Source organism: Solanum dulcamara, chromosome 11 (assembly GCF_947179165.1).
Source record: "Solanum dulcamara chromosome 11, daSolDulc1.2, whole genome shotgun sequence".
In the NCBI taxonomy this organism is placed as follows: Eukaryota; Viridiplantae; Streptophyta; class Magnoliopsida; order Solanales; family Solanaceae; genus Solanum; species Solanum dulcamara.
This window is the reverse complement of record NC_077247.1, coordinates 62,606,161-62,624,603: the sequence shown is the minus strand read 5'-3', so window position 1 is coordinate 62,624,603 and position 18,443 is coordinate 62,606,161. Positions and strand designations below refer to the sequence as shown.

Genomic DNA, 18,443 nt, shown 5'->3' with positions numbered 1-18,443 from the left:
GAACTTCTGTATAAATAGCTTGTTGGATGTTTGTTACCTATCACATCATCATGTATTGTATTATATCATTTTGATGAATACAATATTCAATAAATCATATCATTTCTTGTTATTTTAAAATGCCACATACCAATACCAACAATTGAAGCTTATAATATTTCAAAGAAAAAGTAGGGAGCATGTGGAGTTATTGTAAAGAAAATAGAGTTAAAAAGATAAAATAAGATTATTAAATAATACGTAAAGATAAAATGAGAAAATAATAATAATGATGTGATAATACTAAGTTAATCGCTACATAAATACACTTTCATCATTTCATAGCTTTAATAATAAGATATAATAAAATTTGAATAATTACAAAAATAAATATTAATTACATTTAAAATGACAATACAATAAAACAGGTAATTACCATCCAAACAATCTACAACAAACTTCCTATGAAACTTGTAACATTATTCGTGGGGTCTAAACGAGCAAGTTGGGGGAGAAAGAGGATGATTTTGTTAAAATTTTGTGGAGGATTAAAATTTGTATTAAATCCTGAATCACACAATTTTTTTTTTTTTTTTGTGGAGATAAGTGGACAACAACATAATTTTATTATTTTTTGAACTTGATTTACATGTAAGTGGATATAATCTAATATATCTATCCAACACGTTCGTACATTGGGGGCTCCCCTAGTTAGTACGTTAGAATGATACCCATGTCATGCCTAATATATTTCAAACGCATATAACACAAAATATGCTATTTGTGATGCGAATAAAGATGATGCTCATCAATTATTTAAAGGATTTAATTTTATATACAAATACAATTATTATTATTATTATTATTATTATTATTATTATTATTATTATGTCTCAATCATAAGTAAGTTAGAATCGGCTATATAAATTCTCATTCATCATTTAACCTCATATCATATCATCATCATAACAAATAAAATAAAATCAAAAAATGCGTTAGGAGTATTATATCCTCAACCAATAGCTATTATCTAAATCATTTTTTTGTTTCTTTATGTCATATTTTTAGCTAAATTTGTATCAATACCAAACATTTGAAAGTCTTTTGAGACTATAGCTACTTCCTTCCATATAATTTTAGGTCTTATTTGTTACCTTTTAAGTTTTAACCCCTTCACCAACCATAGACAATACACAATTTCTAAATTCTGATGATAATTTAAATTTTTAATCTTCAGTATATTGTATAGCATGTATAAGAGTAGTACAGGAGCAGCCAAATGAATTTAGCTCTCTGATTGATTGGTGCTTTCCCTGTCGAATTGAAAGAGATAACATGGGTGAACGCCAATCATGACACATTTTAATTGTTGATGAATTGACAATACACAGTTCCTAGATTCTGAAGTGGTGAAGCCCATGTGTCCATGCAGATCAAGACAAGTAATTTCTGTCACATACTAATTCCTATTAAAATGACACTCACTTTTATACCTTTCCATACGTTAGACGCTTCACATAATACGAATTATTACGAGATTAAAAATGCGAGAGGGGTAGAAAAAAAAAAGAAAGAAGAGCGAACATCAACCCAAACGTACTCTCCATTGACCATCCAAATTTCAAGGGGTGTACCTTTAGGAAGATCAAATATGGATAGTTCTCGTATTCATTACCGAACACAAATGCCTTTAATTTACCTTATTGTCATCATATTATATAATGAATGGACCAAGTAATAGAAACATGTCAGATGAATAATTTCTTTAGTGATACCCAAAAAATCTTCCAGCCAATCATGCTGACTAGGTTCAAATTTTATTAAAATACATTTACAATTTAATATTGATCCCAAAATATGTTCCTATCAATCGTTAGTCACATTTAATTTGTTCAATAAAAAAAAAAACCAATAAGAGTCTCCAATCTATAGCAATGATTATCCATGTTAATTCTCGTTTCTCACCCAAAGAAGCATACGAAGATATAAATTATATTTCCTCCGTCCTAAAATTAGGATGATATAGTTGAATTTCGAGAGTCAATAAAAAAAATTTAATTATTTTTTATGTCTTTTAAATATTTTAAGTTATTAATTATTGTGATTATTAATATTCTTCGGATCAAAATTAGAAATTTGAATGTCAAACAAATGTGTAGTAAATTGGAAGCACTACTTAAACAACTAGATCACGTTTCCTTTATCTCTCTCTTGAAAAAACACAAAGAATTGCATCCATTCTTGTTCTTTTCGTCTGCTTCAATATCTGAATTTTGCAACTAGTATATAGTATATATCTAGACAAGCTTCACTTCTGGTATTTGTTTAATGGAGGAGACAAATCAATTTGCAGAAGTAGCAACAGTAAATGACATGGAGGGACAACACAATAATGAAGAAGAAAGAGAGACAGAGAGCAATTACTCTCTGCTCAAGAGGAACCGAACACTGTCCTCCACTTCAGTTGCCATAGTGGGAGCTAAGGTCTCCCACATCGAAAGTTTGGATTATGAGTAAGAACAATCACACATACTAAAGCTTATCTGTTTTACAAGAAATATTTAACTAGTTGTCTTTACATGTCATGTCAGTTGTGTATTTATGTGACTCTGATGATTTAGGATCAACGAGAATGATCTCTTCAAGCATGATTGGAGAAAAAGATCCAGAGTTCAAACATTACAGTATGTCTTTATCAAATGGACACTGGCATTACTAGTCGGCCTTCTTACCGGAGGTGTGACCACCTTCATCAGTCTCTCAATCGAAAATATCTCTGGTTACAAACTTCGCTCTACTGTGAACTATATTGATGAAAAAAGGTTAATGACATTTATTTTTGATTTTGTTTTTACCCCGAGCAACTCCTCTGGTCTAATGACATTTAATTACTTGATGATTTTGAACAATTATGTTACTAACTCCAATGAGACAACTAACATTTCATAAAACAATTATGTAGGTACCTTATGGGATTTGCATTTTTTGCGGGTGCTAACTTTCTGCTGACATTGGTAGCTGCATTTCTCACTGTTTATTTTGCACCTACGGCTGCCGGTCCTGGAGTTCCTGAAATCAAAGCCTATCTCAATGGTGTAGACACTCCCAATATGTTCGGAGCAACTACACTCTTTGTTAAGGTGCATCTATTAATAATACTGATTTTTATCACGAGTGTTCCCAATTACCCTCTAGCACGACTCGAATGGTGTAGGTGTTCAATCACTTGAGCAAAAATTCAGGCAGGGGCATATAAAAATGTTCCAAAACTCTTATTAATTTCTACTAAACAATATTGAATCTTTTCAATGCAACTTCACAGATCATTGGAAGCATTGGAGCAGTTTCAGCTGGCTTAGATCTTGGGAAACAAGAGCCACTGATTCACATTGGCAGTTGCATTGCTTCTTTATTAGGTCAAGGTGGATCAGACAGTTACAAACTTAGTTCGCATTGGCTCCGTTACTTTAACAATGATAGGGACAAGCGAGATCTCATCACATATGGCTCATCATCAGGTGTTTGTGCTGCTTTCCATGCTCCAGTGGCTGGCGTTCTATTTGCATTAGAGGAAGTGGCAACATGGTGGAGAAGCGCCCTCATCTGGAGAACTTTCTTTAGCACTGCTGTTGTTGTGGTAGTACTAAGGGTCTTCATGGAATACTGCAAATCTGGTAGTTGTGGACTTTTTGGAAGAGGAGGACTTATTATGTTTGATGTGAGTGGTGTAATTGTGAGGTACCATGTTGTGGACATCATCCCTGTTGTAATTATTGGAGTCATTGGTGGTCTCCTTGGGAGCCTCTACAATCATGTCCTCCACAAGGTCCTCAGGCTCTATAATCTCATTAACGAGTAAGCTCTCTCGATTGAGTTAAAAATTCCTTCATATTCCCAAGTTATCATCTGTTAACTCTGTTCTCAAAAGTTAAACCATTTGATGCAAATTGTACCTTTTTGAACTCTAAATATGGGTGCTCTAACATTGATCCATCTGTTATCTTGCAGGAAGGGAAAATTACTTAAGCTGCTTCTTGCTCTAAGTGTTTCCCTCTTCACCTCCATTTGCATATATGGACTTCCTTTTCTTGCTAAATGCAAGCTTTGTGATTCATCCCTATCAGAGTCTTGTCCTGGCACTGGAGAAACCGGAAACTTCAAACAATTCAACTGCCCAAACGGTTATTACAATGATCTGGCCACTCTTCTCCTTACAACAAAGGAGGACGCAATCAGAAACATTTTCTCCCTAAACACTGCCACTGAATTTCAAGTCATATCACTTATCATCTTCTTTTTGTTGTATTGCATCTTGGGAGTTATTACTTTTGGGATTGCTGTGCCATCTGGTATCTTCATCCCAATCGTCTTCATGGGTTCAGGTTATGGTCGCTTGCTTGGCATTGCCATGAGACCTTATGCAAAAATTGATCAAGGGTTGTATGCTGTTCTTGGAGCAGCTTCCCTTATGGCTGGTTCAATGAGAATGACAGTTACTGTTTGTGTCATATTTCTTGAGCTGACAAACAATCTTCTTCTTCTGCCGATAACAATGCTTGTCCTTCTAATTAGTAAAAGCGTGGCAGACTGCTTCAACCCAAGTATCTATGAAATAATCTTGGAACTAAAAGGTCTACCTTTCTTGGAAGCACATCCTGAGGCATGGATGAGGATTATCACAGTTGGTGAGCTTGCTGATGTAAAGCCAGCTGTAGTTACACTTCAGGGAATTGAGAAAGTGAGACGAATCGTAGAGGTTCTAAAATACACCACACACAATGGATTCCCTGTTGTAGACGGAGTCATGATACCCGAATTGCATGGACTTGTCTTAAGAACTCACCTTCTTTTGGTACTCAAGAAAAAGTGGTTCTTGAATGAGAGAAGGAGAACAGAAGAATGGGAAGTAGAGGAGAAATTCACATGGATTGATCTAGCAGAAAGGTGGGGTAAAATTGAAGATATTGCTGTTACAAAGGATGAAATGGAGATGTATGTTGATTTGCATCCCTTGATCAACACAACCCCTCATACAGTGGTGGAAAGCATGTCAGTAGCAAAGGCAATGGTGGCTTTCAGGAAAGTCGGGCTTCGACACATGATCATCGTGCCCAAATATCAAGCAGCAGGGGTGAGTATATAAGATTCTTTACAACAACTATGCCTCAGTCCCAAACAAGTTGGTAGTAATAGAGCTTATTACGTTTATTTTGCAACGCAAATAGTATAACTAACTTGTGTTCACTTCTCTTGTAGGTATTTCCAGTGGTCGGAATCTTGACTAGACAAGACCTAAGGGCCTGCAACATTTTGAATTTCTTCCCCCATCTGGCAAAGTCTAAGAGTAGCAAAAATGGTCACTGAACTTTTCTACGGTCATTCTTTTGTAGATTTATTTTCAATCATCCCTTCTTTTCTTCCAATATTTTAGGAAGAGATACAGCAGAAGTAAACGACAGGAAGCCTAAACTTCACCATGTAAATAAGTTGACAGAATTTTTTTATAAGATCTATCAATAGTCATTTATATAAAATTCAATTACATAAAACTAAACCTTTTGTTGCAGTTTGTCTCTAGAACTGCAGGTTAATTTCAAATGTTTAGCTGGAGTGCATAGGTGTCTACAAGCCCTAAATTCAAGGTAGAATAGATAACGTAGGACTGAAAAAGCTGAAAAGGTGCACAGCAGAATAAGTTGCCGGTTTTTAGCTGTTTCTCTCTTCTCTAGTTTGTTTACAAGTCTGTTAGCTATTTTTTAGTTAAGTTCCTTATTTTCAGAGAGCAGTAAAATCTGTTTAGCAGATTTTTAGCAATACTCTACTGTAATTTAGTTAAGCTATGATGTATATAATCAGTTTCTTATGATCAATAAAATATTGATCTTTCAAGTCACTTATATTTCTTTTGCTGTCAAAATCTTAACACCTTTCTTCTCCTGGGAAGAAACAAATGAACGACATTATTCAAACTATTGAATCAATAAAGCAAAAAATATGTCTTTTATAACAGGAATACTAGAGCCATTTGTACAGTCAAAATTGCAGCAATGAAAGTGAAGAACGCGGTGGAAAAACAAGGAGAAGTTGCAGAAGAGGAGCTGGGCGTGGAAGAAGCTGCCTGATTAGAAGGTGCACTTCCAGTAACAGTTGTGATCTTAAGCCTCATTCCCTGATCACAGTGACCTGCTGTTCCACAAGCAAAGTATCTAGTCCCTGGCTTGTTTAGTTTAACCACATCGTTACCAGCACTCATCGAATTCACTGAACTGCTTATATCACAACTCTTGTATGGGCTATCACCTTCCAGTTCTACAACACTGTGAAGGCCTGGATTGTACCTAAATACTGCAAGAAATAGTGAAATATTAGAATTTCTACTAGAGGTGAAAAAAATTAATCCATTTTAAGTAACTCAGCCAACACGCCCAAATTCAAATTCGTGGGTAAAATAGATCAAAATAGTATAACCCGATCGATCGAAATGCAACCTAAGTTTTGACAGAAAAACCGTCCATTTGGCAACTTTAATTCTACCAAACTTTGGTTAAAGCCTAAAGGAGAGAAGAGAAATAAATAACAAACCTAGTGTATCTCCAACTTTGAATGTTTGACCAGAAGCCCAGGCATTGAAATCAGTAGATTCATCCCATCCTTGGCTTCCACCAACAACATGTTGGGCAGCCATTGCATATTTCTGCATCATTACCGTCACAATAACAAAAATTAACAAAGACTTACGTAGAGACTCCATATTGGTAACAAATTGATTTTGTCCACACTTGCCTAGCTAGTCTTTTAAAGATAAACCTGACCTTCAATGTTTAGCAATCAAGGAGAAGTTCAACAGCTGTACATATATGATTGCCATCTTATTGATTTGGTAGGTGGTACCTACAATGCTTGAAACTAAAGAATGTTTATACTTCTCAACTTTCTTTTGTAATAAGTCTAGTTGTTGGTGCACTGCATGGAATGATAACCATTGTTAATTTATAACTACATTTTTCTGCTTGCTGTTTACATTATTTGGTGTTGATTGTCTGAAAATAGGAGAATAAGCCTGTTCAAAGGCTTTTGGACGTAAAAATGTGATGTTTGAAAAAATAAATACTAGTATTTACAGGAAAAGTAAAATAAAATCAATCCAATATATAACCAAACGTTATTTTAAAAAAGAACTCATGTCCAAATGGAATCTTAGCCACTACGTGTTGAGTGTGACAGGGGATGCTAAGCAAATAATTGTGGTTGGTCCCCTGATTTTTGGGTGACTTGGGTTTTAATCTAAGTTACTACTTTACTCTTTTTGATTATGTGTCAGTTAGGTGCTATTTATTTCCAATTATAAGTGAAATTGAATTTTGCCAACAGTACTTTAATTAGATTTAGTAGGTGATTGAAATTAAGACTTGCATTTTAGGCCAATGCAAGACCCTTTTCAAATCGTAATACCACATTCTGCCTGTTTAATCTTATCTTCCTTTAGGCGCAAAGTCAAGATCATTATGAAAGAAAATAGAAGATATTTAAAATTTTCATAACTTCTTAACACTTAAGGCGCATGCAAACTGACCTAGTACAATACAAAAACTCCCATCAATATATGTAGCTTAGTGTTGGTTTCTAAAGAAGGTGACAATTTGGTTAAAGACAATATCCTTAGCAGTAGTTCCTATAATGAAGTCAGCATGAGCAAAATCCTTGACATATTGAACATGTAAGTTGCCGACATCGTGGTATTTGAGGAGATCGAGTAATGTCTCCACATCTTTAGTATTAGAAAGTGCATCTTGGCCTCCATAGCTGAGAAACAGGGGAAGGTCTCGAGGGATATTTCCCAAATTATACTGTGGAGGTTGAGCTTCACCATAATGTGCCAAATTATTGATAATGCCCCCATAGTCGTATTTCCTAAGGATTCCATCTCTAACAGCTGCATTTAATTCATCATTGCAGTTAGTTAAGATAAGTAGCAACATGATTTGTGGAGTAATTAAGTTCTATGACTAAGGGATTAATTTTACATATGATCACTGAACTTTACTCATTATTATAACAGTAAAATCGCAAAAGATATTTGTCATATTAGACTGATTGAAATTCATTTATTATGAGAGTAAAGTGACAAAATTTTACTTATATTTGTCAAAGTGAGAACTCAAGATAAAGAGTCTTTGAGTTCATGATTCTATAGCTAAGAAGGCAAGAATTCTATCCGCGAGTTAGAACTTCTAGCAAATTGTGCTAGGGATATTTTTATCTAGATTTTATCTTTGCCTTGGAAAATAACTATGTTATTTCAAATAGTGGCAGCAAAATACTCCCAAAACTGTCTATTCAGCCTGATTTTTCCGTCTCAGTACACATTATTGAAGAGGACTTACTTTGAGCCAAATGCACAAAATTCTTAGTCGATGTAGGTTGAGGCTCGTTCTTCAAGAAAACATCGATTGTGGAGGCATTTAGACAACAGTTCTTCCCTGCATCCATATGTAAAGTAATTAAGAATTGTGATGACATGCAAATGATCCTTCGTTAATTATTGAAGAACGTGTTTAATTAATTAAATTAGTACCGGTAAGTGCTGTGAGGAAGTCATAGCAATTAATCCCACGCTGAGCACACAAGGACTTGATAAAAATAGACACAGGTGCACTGAAAAACAAAATGTGTCATCAATATAAATTATAATTGAGAAGAACAAAAAAAAATAGTTGGATCTAGTCATAAGAGATTTACGTACCTTGTTGGATTAAATTCTGCAAGACCAAATATAGTTGTGATCTGTTGACATAATAATCGTTATCAAGTTTAATTTTAGAGAATTAAAAAGATGACCTAACTTTGCACTTAATTAATTAATTACCTCGCCAAGAAAGGATCTAGCCATAACGACACCAAGTGCTGTGGTCATATGGCTCAAGTAAGCAATTGGGCTGAGCAAAGCTGCTGATTTTATCTTGTCTACTTGTTTTCCTTGTGAGAATGATGCCAAAGCTATCAAAGTTCCCTGCATTAATTTCCATATAGTAATTGATTAGTTATAAAATAGGGTATCAAAGAATGTTGAAAGTATAATTTTACAAGATTAAAAGGCATTTTGATACATTTTATATATGGAGTATATATTTAACTTAACAATACAAGATTCAAACTCCGCGTCAAATCAAAATCAGACAAATAAATTAAGAGGGAGGGAATATCTTTTATGAAAGTCTTCTGAAGTTACCAATGAATGGCCGACGTAGTGAATTTTCTGTCCAGATTGCTCATAGACAAGGTTAACGACAGTGGGTAAGTCATGGGCTACAAGATCATCCCATGACCAATTCCAGTAGTCCTGTACGTGTACCACAATTTTTAGATTCATAAGATAATTTTTTATAGAATTAATTTTAAAGATTAAGAATAAAGATTTGAAGGAGATACGCCATTATAAGGATGAAGATTAAGATGACGAAGACTGTATCTTGTTCCTCTGGTGTTGGCAATCCAAACATCAAAGCCACTGTCTGCTAAAATCATTGGCAGTGATTGTTCTGCTGAATTCATTACCCACGTTACTCCATCCTGCAATAACAAATTTGTCTAATTCTGAAATCCTAACCATACGTGTACATATATTTTTGTATGTATTCATTTTTAATATTAAAATCCCTCGTATGTACTCAAAGACCTCTTTTAAGCAAGACCTACCCAAACAACATGCAATGTTTTGCAGATTCACAACTATTTTATCTTATTTTCCATCAATTATAAATATTTATTAACTTTGTTTACTAAAAAATAAAAAACAAATTAATGAAAATATGCAATTTAAACTAAGGTCTCTCGTCACTTATACTTATTTTATGATCAAGAGGCCACATTTTTAGATGCAAATACACAAACATTTTAACATGAATCTAAAATTTATATTATATACCGAGTGTAAATTTCGACAATGTATGCTTTTCGCGGACGACACAGTCCTGATCAATGAGATTCGTAGTGGAGTTAACGCTAAGCTGGAGGATTGGAGACATACCTTGGAGTCTAAAGGGTTTGAGTTGAGTAGGACCAAGACAAAGTAATTAGAGTACAAGTTCAGTGAGACACCTCAGGAGGTTAGCGCGGAAGTTAGGCTTGGTAACCAGGTCATCCCAAAGAAAAGTATTTTCAAATACCTTGGGTCTATCATGCAAGGCAGCGGGGAGATTGACGATGATGTCACCCACCGTATTGGGCAGGGTGGATGAAATGGAGACTCGCTTCCGGTGTGCTATGTGACAAGAAGGTGCCACCACAACTTAAGGGCAAGTTCTACAAAGTGGTGGTTAGACCGCCTATGTTATATGAGGCTTATTTTAAGCACAAAATGACTTTAAATTGATCAGCCAAACACTCAGAAAAACTGAAAACAACTTATAAGTAACTTATAAGTCAATCCAAACAGGCTCTCGGTCAATTGAGTAAATTGTTGAAGTAGGGCATAACCTTTCTAAATAGACTGAGTTACACTTACGCATTTTTTTTAAATTTATGATAGATATTGGATTAATAGAGTGTAGTGCTTTTTTCCATTCCTAAAAAGTTATTGCAACATGCATGCTTACCACCAGTATTCCATGCTGTAATAAAACTGGCTGCCTGTTCTGCCCGCTACCACCTACTTGGCCTTCCGGAATTCTTTGCACACTCAGTATGTATCCATCATCAGTAGTCACCTGAAAATTCATAAATTGAAGAAAATCCCCCCACACACAAAAAAAATAAAATAAAAAATCTGATGGACAAAGCCATTTAAAAAAAAAAGACAGGGAGTTGTAATACTGAAATCAAGGGAATTAGGTACCTCATATTCGTGGCACTTATAACCATGAATAGTCACAAAGGTGGCGCACATGTCACTTGGTGCTGCAGCATTATCATCAGTAACAAAGCCAAAATGACCAAATGCTGTATGACTCACAAACACTGAGATTAGCACAATCATGAATAATCTGTGGAACATCATTATATTCAGTTGGTGTTTGTAATTTGTGTTATGCTTTCTAAATTATTTATAGATGGAAATTAGAAACAGAGAGCGGTGGGAAAACGATTTCTAACTTTTTGCGCCTTCTTCTCAGTTCTTTTTGTTTCTGATTTCTAGAGTTTCTAAAAAAGAATGGAGAATTTGTCACTTTTTGCCTTTCTGCTGCCACTTAATTCTGTTGCCAGTAATTTGTACTAAGAATTGATAATTTGGAAGGCCCACTAAATTTGGATGTTTTATACGTTGCCTTCTTCGATCAACGTAACTGATGACATCAACATGCAAGCTAAGGGATGTGTAGTAATGGGATGATTTCTTGATGTTGAAGCTCAACGATTTACTGTTACAGTTTTAAGTGACATGCACATGTAAAGAATTCTTTTTACTGTTAATATTTTGAAGCTAATTTTAATAGACTTAACTGGGATTGCACTTTGCAGCATTTGTGTATCACATGGGCTACGTTTTCCCTTGTTACACATGTTATAAATTATCTACTTGGCTTCTTTTATATAAGGAAAAATAACACAAATAAGTAAATATATACTTGTTAATTAATTAACATAGTTATAGTTTACCTAATTTATAATTTGTCATTAATATTTAATATTAATTACAGTTCGAGTTTGTATAATTCGAAATTTGTATAACTTTTGTAGAATGTAATTTTGTATAATATAATTTGTATAACTATTTAAAGTTCAAATGTTTGTGTTTGTATAAATTCGTTATTTCGAGTTTATACAAAAATTGCTCAATTATCCGTGAATTATACAAACCTGCGAATTATACAAATTCGCGAATTATACAAATGAGGCAGCTTAAACTATAACTACAACCGATAAATATGTAAATTATAACTAAAAAAACCTAATTAAATTTATTATAATAATTATTTGCGAAATCTCTCCGCTATAAAATGCTATGCTTTATAGTTTATAATGTGCATATTATATTTGTGATCTTTGGATTTGGATATGCCCCCAAATTCAGCTGAATAATCTCAAGACTGGTATAAGTATTGCAAGTTGTAAGGTTTTCCACTTGTTTAGGAAATAGCGCCTGCACGTAAGCTTTTACTAATTCCACTTAGCTATAAATCATTTCAGGTAAAATGAGTAAGTGTTAAGTTAAAGTGCCGATTTAGGCGCTTTAATTTAATTGGACACAAAATTAATAAATAAATGATGAATTTTGAATTTTGTTATTTGAATTAAAGATGAGGTTAGTCTGTTAAATCTCGTGGTTTTAAATTTGTGTAGAATATTGAAATTGAAAAACTTATTAAATATTGAAAGTGACAGGGACAAACCAAAAAGTAAAGTAAAACATTTAAATTGGGATGGAGTGAGGACTACTTAAATTCTAAAACGTACTCCCTCCGTCCCTTTTTAATTGTCATGTATATTAAAATGGTTGTTCCAAAATAATTATCAATTTAAACAATCAAGAGAAAATGAATTATTTTTTTTCGACTTTGCCCTTAGCATTAATTATTCTAGAATTTGGCACATATATAGATAAAAATTAAATTAATAATAAGGGATATATTAGTCCAACGACAATTCAAATTAATTTTTTCTTAAGAATTGTGTCAAATCTTATCATGACAATTAAAAAGGGACGGAGAGAGTATATTGTTGTTGCTCGGCTTTAACAGTTGCATGCTGTAAAGGCAGCCCATATTATACGAAAAAAAGAAGGGAGATAAAAAACCCATTGAAAGGGTGACGCAATAAATTGGGAAAGATCATCGGGTAAGGATAAGATTGCGTACACATCACCCTCTTCAGACCTAGCTTGTGAAATTTCAATGAATATATTGTTGTTGGTTCAAATCCCTTTTACACAAAAGAGGGTAAATTGAGAAATCCTTTTCAGATACAATTGAGGACTTTAAATTATAAGGAACATGGTGATGAGATATTATTTAGGGAAAATTACACCCAGTAGCCATTCGGCCAAAGTAATTACTAAAAAAAAGGACCATTTGTTGTATAGACATGTATAGTCAGTGTATATTTTATGTATAGTCAAGCTATATTCAGTTTTTGAGTGTATCATAATGTATATTCAGTGTATAGCTCATGTATAAGTAATCTATATTGTATAGTCAGAGTATAATCACCGTATATTTTCTATGATTTTGATTATTTTTTATGTAAATAAAATATGGCTATATCTATTGTAAATTAATTAGTTTATTATATATATTTGAAATTGTCCCTATTATTTAACTTGATAAAAGCTTCTTTTCGAAAAAACTTTATAGGTTGATGGACCATAAAATGGACCATTTTCCCTTTTTGAATTTTGATGGGTATGAGCTTTTTTGGGCCTCAAAACCTAGTCTTGGGAGTGTTCACTGTCCTCCGCCCTGGGCCATTTAAGAGAGAAATGCACCCTCTACTTTGGTAATTTTTTGCAAGATAGCCTATATTGACACATTTATCCTATACCAGCCTTTTTAAATAGTGGTGTCTGAAAACTAAACGTCAGACACAGTGTCTAAAGTTACATGAGTAAAGTTCATCTAATTCTACCTGAAGTTCCGCCAAAAATAGATCGACTGCAATCTGTTTGTTTGAACTTCAGCCGTATGCACATTAACTTTGGACAAAATGGCTAAAATCAAGCTAAAATAACTGAACTTCAGCCACACATGGCCAATGTTCAACCGAAAACTGGCAGAACTTTGTCAAGACAAACTTCAAACACCGTACATATAAAGTAATACGTGCAATTTTTTTGAAATGCTGATACAAGATAAATGACAGCGTCAAAACTAAGTATCCATGCGCTACACCCCCTACTTTGTTATTTGTATCTGTACAAAGAAATGAACAATCATCCAGGCCCCTTTCTAGTTTTTATGCCTAGTAGTCCTAAATTCCAAAATTGAAGTTTCCTGAGGAAAGGGAAGTCCCACCATATGTAAATAAATGCAAGGTTTTACTAAATAACATCATTAGGTTCTTTTTGGTTCATCAAAAAAAGAGAAATATCAATCAGACCACAGAGGAAAGGAGAAGAAACATATACATAAATAGAGTACGTCCTTGTTAATTTATTAACAAAGCTGTTCTTTATAAGTTTATACACAGTAAGTGGGTGCCAATGCACTCCTGACCTCATGGCCCTCAAGCTCCATTGGCTACTGAGGGTCAAAATGCAGATCTCAAGAGGTGCACAATTCCTTGTGCACTTTGCACATACATACATAGAGAACTTATGAAAGCCGGGTTCTAGTTATTAGCCAACGCTATTTGCAGGACTCAATACTCTTCCTCTTTTCCCTAAAGCTTCCACTCAACCTGGGAAGACAACATTGTACTGACCTCAGTGATTTGGCCTCACTTTTGAATTTTCCTGCGGGGGTGCTCTTGCCGCTAGACACCAGCACGTAAGGTGTGCTAGATGTGGATTTAGGTGGTAGCTGTAGACCAACAGCCTGTCCATTTTGGTTGTCTCCAGCATCTTGCTCAATGGGATTCTGGTTTCTTGAGCTTTCTTTGAAAAGCTCAAGTAAATTTTTCCTCTTATGTCTTGGAGAAGATTGCGGTAAAGAAACAGGAGGTCTTTCTCCAAAAGAGGTTCTGTTCCCTAGCAAATTACTAGCCAACAAACCTCGATGCACAGGTGTATTTCCATGCGAAGGAGTATTTCCAAGTGATGGTGTAAAATCTGCATTGAAGACAGATAGATTATAAGAATTAATGACGATGATGATAACTTTAAATAGAAGGTGGCTGCTCCCAACAAGAATAAGAAGTGTTCCTAACACTTTGATCCCTATCTTAGCAAAAACTATGTACCTTCCATACCAGATTTTGTAGAATCCGTCTTCTCAAATTGTCTTGTCAATAGTTACTAGTGACTCAGTTGAAATGCGCAATAGACATTTTCAAATATATGAATATAATAACACGAGAAGAAAGATGGAGGGAGAATAAGGAAAGAGCATCATGTATCGAAGGTCTGTCTCACCTCCCTTAACACTAAAGAAGTCATCATCACAATCTGACTCCAACCAGGCCTGGGAATCAAAGAAGGCCTCCTCCTTGCTACCTAAACAAAGGAATGCCTCAGGCTATTAGAAAAGACAAAAGGTATCATGAGATTACTAATTATAATGACCAATGCACAAAAACTTGATCGCAATTCATCTATGAACGCCCAGGCATATAAATTTATTGAAAGCTTTGCAATGTGGGCTCTGTTTCGTGAAATCAGCTTGAGGATACTAGAGAACCAAAAGAAGAAAACTGAAAGAAAGCATAGATCATGTCCTTTTCATCATTATTCCAACACAATCCCAACACATCACATTCAAAATAAATCCATCCATCTCAAAAAGACAAGAAACAGAACTAATTAGTAACTTCTGAGCAAACTAAACTAGTAGGCAATCGGTCTTTGCAGTAAAAAACTGCAATACATTTTGTCATTGGCATAAGATGTACAAAAGAAACTTATTTTAAATAGAGAGGGTTATTACCAGACAAATATTCCAGAAAACAAGGCGCTGCATCGGATAGCTTGAAAGTAGTCAATGAAAGATCCCCTCGACTATCATAACGAAACATGACTAGAAGGGAATTACATGCAACACCATTGGCAATATGAAACTAATCTTAGAGGACTATACTAGAGCTACCAAACAAGAAAAGTCGCTGAAGTAAACATGCCAATCTCAACTGAGGTTAGCACTGCTTGCAGAGATAATGAAATGAGACAAGCAGCCAATTTTCCCTGTAAAATGGGATCTTTACACAAATAGCAGCCAGTATTCATTGTCTACTTGTCCTAGCCGGTATACACAGATTATACACGTATTATACATGGATTACACATATATTATACATCCATTTTTATAATGACAAACCCATCTGGATTGAATATAAAGAATATTGACAATGACTCTTCTATTGAATTCTTCACATTAAGCTACAGGGTGTCTCTTTCTTTTCTTTTTTTCTTTTTTTGAGAGGTCGTCTCCAGCAAATAAAAAATAGTAGTGCCACGACAACATGTGCTGCAGATGGGCCCCACCAATAAGAGAATTTTGGCATTACACATGATTTTAACAATAGCTCGTTAGTCAATCTTCCGTAATTGCATAAAGGAATACACAGCAGACATAAAAAGAAAAAGAACATACTTAAATTATTAAAAATTGTAATTTTCTCAGTTTCATTAACAACTAATTTGAACAGGAATTGTGTTAATCATGGAGTTGATGGTCATTCTCCAACTTACAGTTATTATCTCAAAGTCAGTAACTATTAGTTGAATGATCGTACCAGAAATCAACATGTTAATCATGACTTTCAGATCAAATAGAACATCTCTATAATTTTCTAAAACATAAGAAAAAACAGATAATTTTTCATTAGGACTACCAATTTCCTTAACAAATAGAAGAAACTAGCAGCGCAACATCAGACTAACTCAAAATTTGAACTTCAGAAAAAGTGTTTCACATGAAAAGCATCAATTTTCCTTTTTTTATTTTTAATCACCAGAAACCCCACACAAAAGCGGCGAATAGAAAGTGAAATCAACATCAAAATATATAAAAAACGGAAACCCAAAAAAAGTAATCCGACAGGAAAACGAAAAAGGTAAAGCAAAAAGATCGTACCATAGTCGCTAAAACTAGTTACGGGTACGACCGGTGAACGTTGTGATTTGATTTGAGGATGAGGGAGTTTGATTTCAGCATTATCAAGAGGTTTATCTTTGATGGGTGAAGGACTGATGAGCTTGTCAGTTTTAGAAGCAAAAACAAGACGGAACTTCATTGCTGATTTTGGGTCTTTATGCACTGAAGCAGACGAACCCATTGCTAACAGAAAACACTTGATTTGCCCCGCGAGAATCTAAGAAGACAGTCAGTCGAAGGAGAAAATGCAGTAAAAAGGGGGCGTTACGCTTTGGCAAAGAAGGGACAAATTGTTGAAATCCGTCGACAACAGAGTAGAGCAAAATATTATATCAAAATTGTGGAGGTTTTCAATACCAAATTATCGTAATTTGTAATGGAGAAAGTGGGTGGGTCCTACCTAAAAAGATTTGTATTATTGTAAATAAATAATTTAGTTGAGATTTGGCTTTTCTTACGACCTCATACGCTATTTATTTTTTGTCTACTTAATAAAAAAAAGTTTAGAATTAATATTATGATCTATTCTATGTATTTTTAATTTGAGATTATTTAATTCAAAAAATTCAGTTATTTTTTAAAATTTTATGAATAATTAAAATTAGATAAATAAATTAAAATAATTTAAATGAGTTTTGGCTTTTCTTACGAGTTCATAACGTGTACTAATATGCTGAAATATAGAGTATTTACGTTTTTAATTCTTTAGATGTCGTGGTAGGTTAAGAAAAAACAAAAAGAGAATCATTTTGATAACAATCGAATTTTTTAATTTATGGATAGAAGATATTAGAGCTATTATTAAACCAACTACTGAGCATAATTCAATAATAAAAATAGATGAATCCGAAAAGAATAATGTAAAAAGATAGTGGGGGAATTTTGGAATTCCACTTTTTGTGTCTCGATTTTAGTTGCAAGTTTGTAATTGACGTGGGCATAAAACTCCGTGTTTGAATTCTCTCCCTCCAATTAATTCTGCTTTGAGTTTTCCTAAACAAGCATTTTTTGACTATTTAGAAATCAGAATCATTTTTTTTGGTAAATTATTTACTTCATTTTGTATATAATACTAATCATTTTATCAAATACCTGACATTTTGAAAATAAGGAATTATTTATTACTCTCGTTTGATTTTCTTATTAGTTTAGCACACGTCAACAAATTTATTCAGTATAACGATCTCACAAAGTAACCTCTTGAAAGAATAAAGTATTTCTACATCGGAGGTAAAAAGCTAGTTGAGTATGACATTTTTTATTTAAAAAAAACAAAGAGAGAGATAAAATTTTGATACTATTTTTATTTTAATTTTTGAGATTCCGATAATTTTATGAACAATTTGTTAAATTAGCTTTCAATAAGTAAAAAGATATCACAAAATTTAAGATAAAGAGAATAAATACTTATATAATGAAGATTATTAAAAAAATTATTGCTAAAGTAAATCTTTAAAATAATGCAACATCGATCTTAAAAGAACAAATAATATGAATGGAATCAAGGCAATACTTCTTAGAGTTGATTTGTCAATGAAGTACTCATAATACAAAGGCATTATTGTGTAGGTGTTACATTAATTACTCATTGTTGTGACACTTTTATCCATTACTCTAAAATGTTATGATTACCTTCTCCTTCGTATCAGCATGGAGGAATGGCATATCATTATTGAATGATTGACTCTATTTGTTTAAGAAAAAAAATACTATAGCCATGTGAAAGTCCATGCAACCAATTTAATTTGCATTACTGATCCATATAAAGACGTGCTTCCCCTT

General features: G+C 33.8%; 4 protein-coding genes across 4 annotated transcripts; 1 reads left to right on the top strand and 3 right to left on the bottom strand.

Moving 5' to 3' along the window:
- The first annotated feature begins 2,199 nt into the window (after positions 1-2,199).
- LOC129875058 (chloride channel protein CLC-a-like) lies at positions 2,200-5,872 on the top strand. Its single transcript, XM_055950482.1, has 6 exons — positions 2,200-2,492; positions 2,601-2,801; positions 2,942-3,119; positions 3,302-3,834; positions 3,988-5,110; positions 5,236-5,872. The coding sequence occupies exons 1-6, from the start codon at positions 2,308-2,310 to the stop codon at positions 5,341-5,343; spliced, it is 2,328 nt and encodes a 775-aa protein (XP_055806457.1). The 5' UTR covers positions 2,200-2,307; the 3' UTR covers positions 5,344-5,872.
- LOC129875060 (mavicyanin) lies at positions 5,836-6,924 on the bottom strand. The gene is made up of 2 exons (XM_055950483.1): positions 6,562-6,924; positions 5,836-6,324 (listed from the first exon to the last, which is right to left on the bottom strand). The coding sequence occupies exons 1-2, from the start codon at positions 6,728-6,730 to the stop codon at positions 5,981-5,983; spliced, it is 513 nt and encodes a 170-aa protein (XP_055806458.1). The 5' UTR covers positions 6,731-6,924; the 3' UTR covers positions 5,836-5,980.
- Positions 6,925-7,548: 624 nt separating this feature from the next.
- LOC129872796 (triacylglycerol lipase 2-like) lies at positions 7,549-10,975 on the bottom strand. The gene is made up of 9 exons (XM_055947678.1): positions 10,814-10,975; positions 10,575-10,685; positions 9,409-9,549; positions 9,209-9,319; positions 8,846-8,989; positions 8,723-8,763; positions 8,555-8,634; positions 8,364-8,459; positions 7,549-7,912 (listed from the first exon to the last, which is right to left on the bottom strand). Exons 1-9 carry the CDS (start codon positions 10,973-10,975, stop codon positions 7,590-7,592), a joined length of 1,209 nt encoding a protein of 402 aa, XP_055803653.1. The 3' UTR covers positions 7,549-7,589.
- Positions 10,976-14,018: 3,043 nt separating this feature from the next.
- On the bottom strand, positions 14,019-17,066 carry LOC129874568 (uncharacterized protein At3g27210-like). The gene is made up of 3 exons (XM_055949870.1): positions 16,641-17,066; positions 14,984-15,064; positions 14,019-14,680 (listed from the first exon to the last, which is right to left on the bottom strand). Exons 1-3 carry the CDS (start codon positions 16,840-16,842, stop codon positions 14,259-14,261), a joined length of 705 nt encoding a protein of 234 aa, XP_055805845.1. The 5' UTR covers positions 16,843-17,066; the 3' UTR covers positions 14,019-14,258.
- Positions 17,067-18,443: the final 1,377 nt, after the last annotated feature.

Coding starts and splice junctions, on each gene's coding strand:
- LOC129875058 (XM_055950482.1), top strand. CDS start 2,308: ATGGAGGAGACAAATCAATTTGCAGAAGTAGCAACAGTAAATGACATG. Junction 3,120..3,301: donor CAACTACACTCTTTGTTAAG/GTGCATCTATTA, acceptor GCAACTTCACAG/ATCATTGGAAGCATTGGAGC. Junction 3,835..3,987: donor CTCTATAATCTCATTAACGA/GTAAGCTCTCTC, acceptor GTTATCTTGCAG/GAAGGGAAAATTACTTAAGC.
- LOC129875060 (XM_055950483.1), bottom strand. CDS start 6,730: ATGGAGTCTCTACGTAAGTCTTTGTTAATTTTTGTTATTGTGACGGTA. Junction 6,325..6,561: donor CAAAGTTGGAGATACACTAG/GTTTGTTATTTA, acceptor TATTTCTTGCAG/TATTTAGGTACAATCCAGGC.
- LOC129872796 (XM_055947678.1), bottom strand. CDS start 10,975: ATGATGTTCCACAGATTATTCATGATTGTGCTAATCTCAGTGTTTGTG. Junction 10,686..10,813: donor ATAAGTGCCACGAATATGAG/GTACCTAATTCC, acceptor ATGAATTTTCAG/GTGACTACTGATGATGGATA. Junction 8,764..8,845: donor CTAGATCCTTTCTTGGCGAG/GTAATTAATTAA, acceptor TTATGTCAACAG/ATCACAACTATATTTGGTCT.
- LOC129874568 (XM_055949870.1), bottom strand. CDS start 16,842: ATGGGTTCGTCTGCTTCAGTGCATAAAGACCCAAAATCAGCAATGAAG. Junction 15,065..16,640: donor AACTAGTTTTAGCGACTATG/GTACGATCTTTT, acceptor TCCTTTGTTTAG/GTAGCAAGGAGGAGGCCTTC. Junction 14,681..14,983: donor CTTCTTTAGTGTTAAGGGAG/GTGAGACAGACC, acceptor TCTTCAATGCAG/ATTTTACACCATCACTTGGA.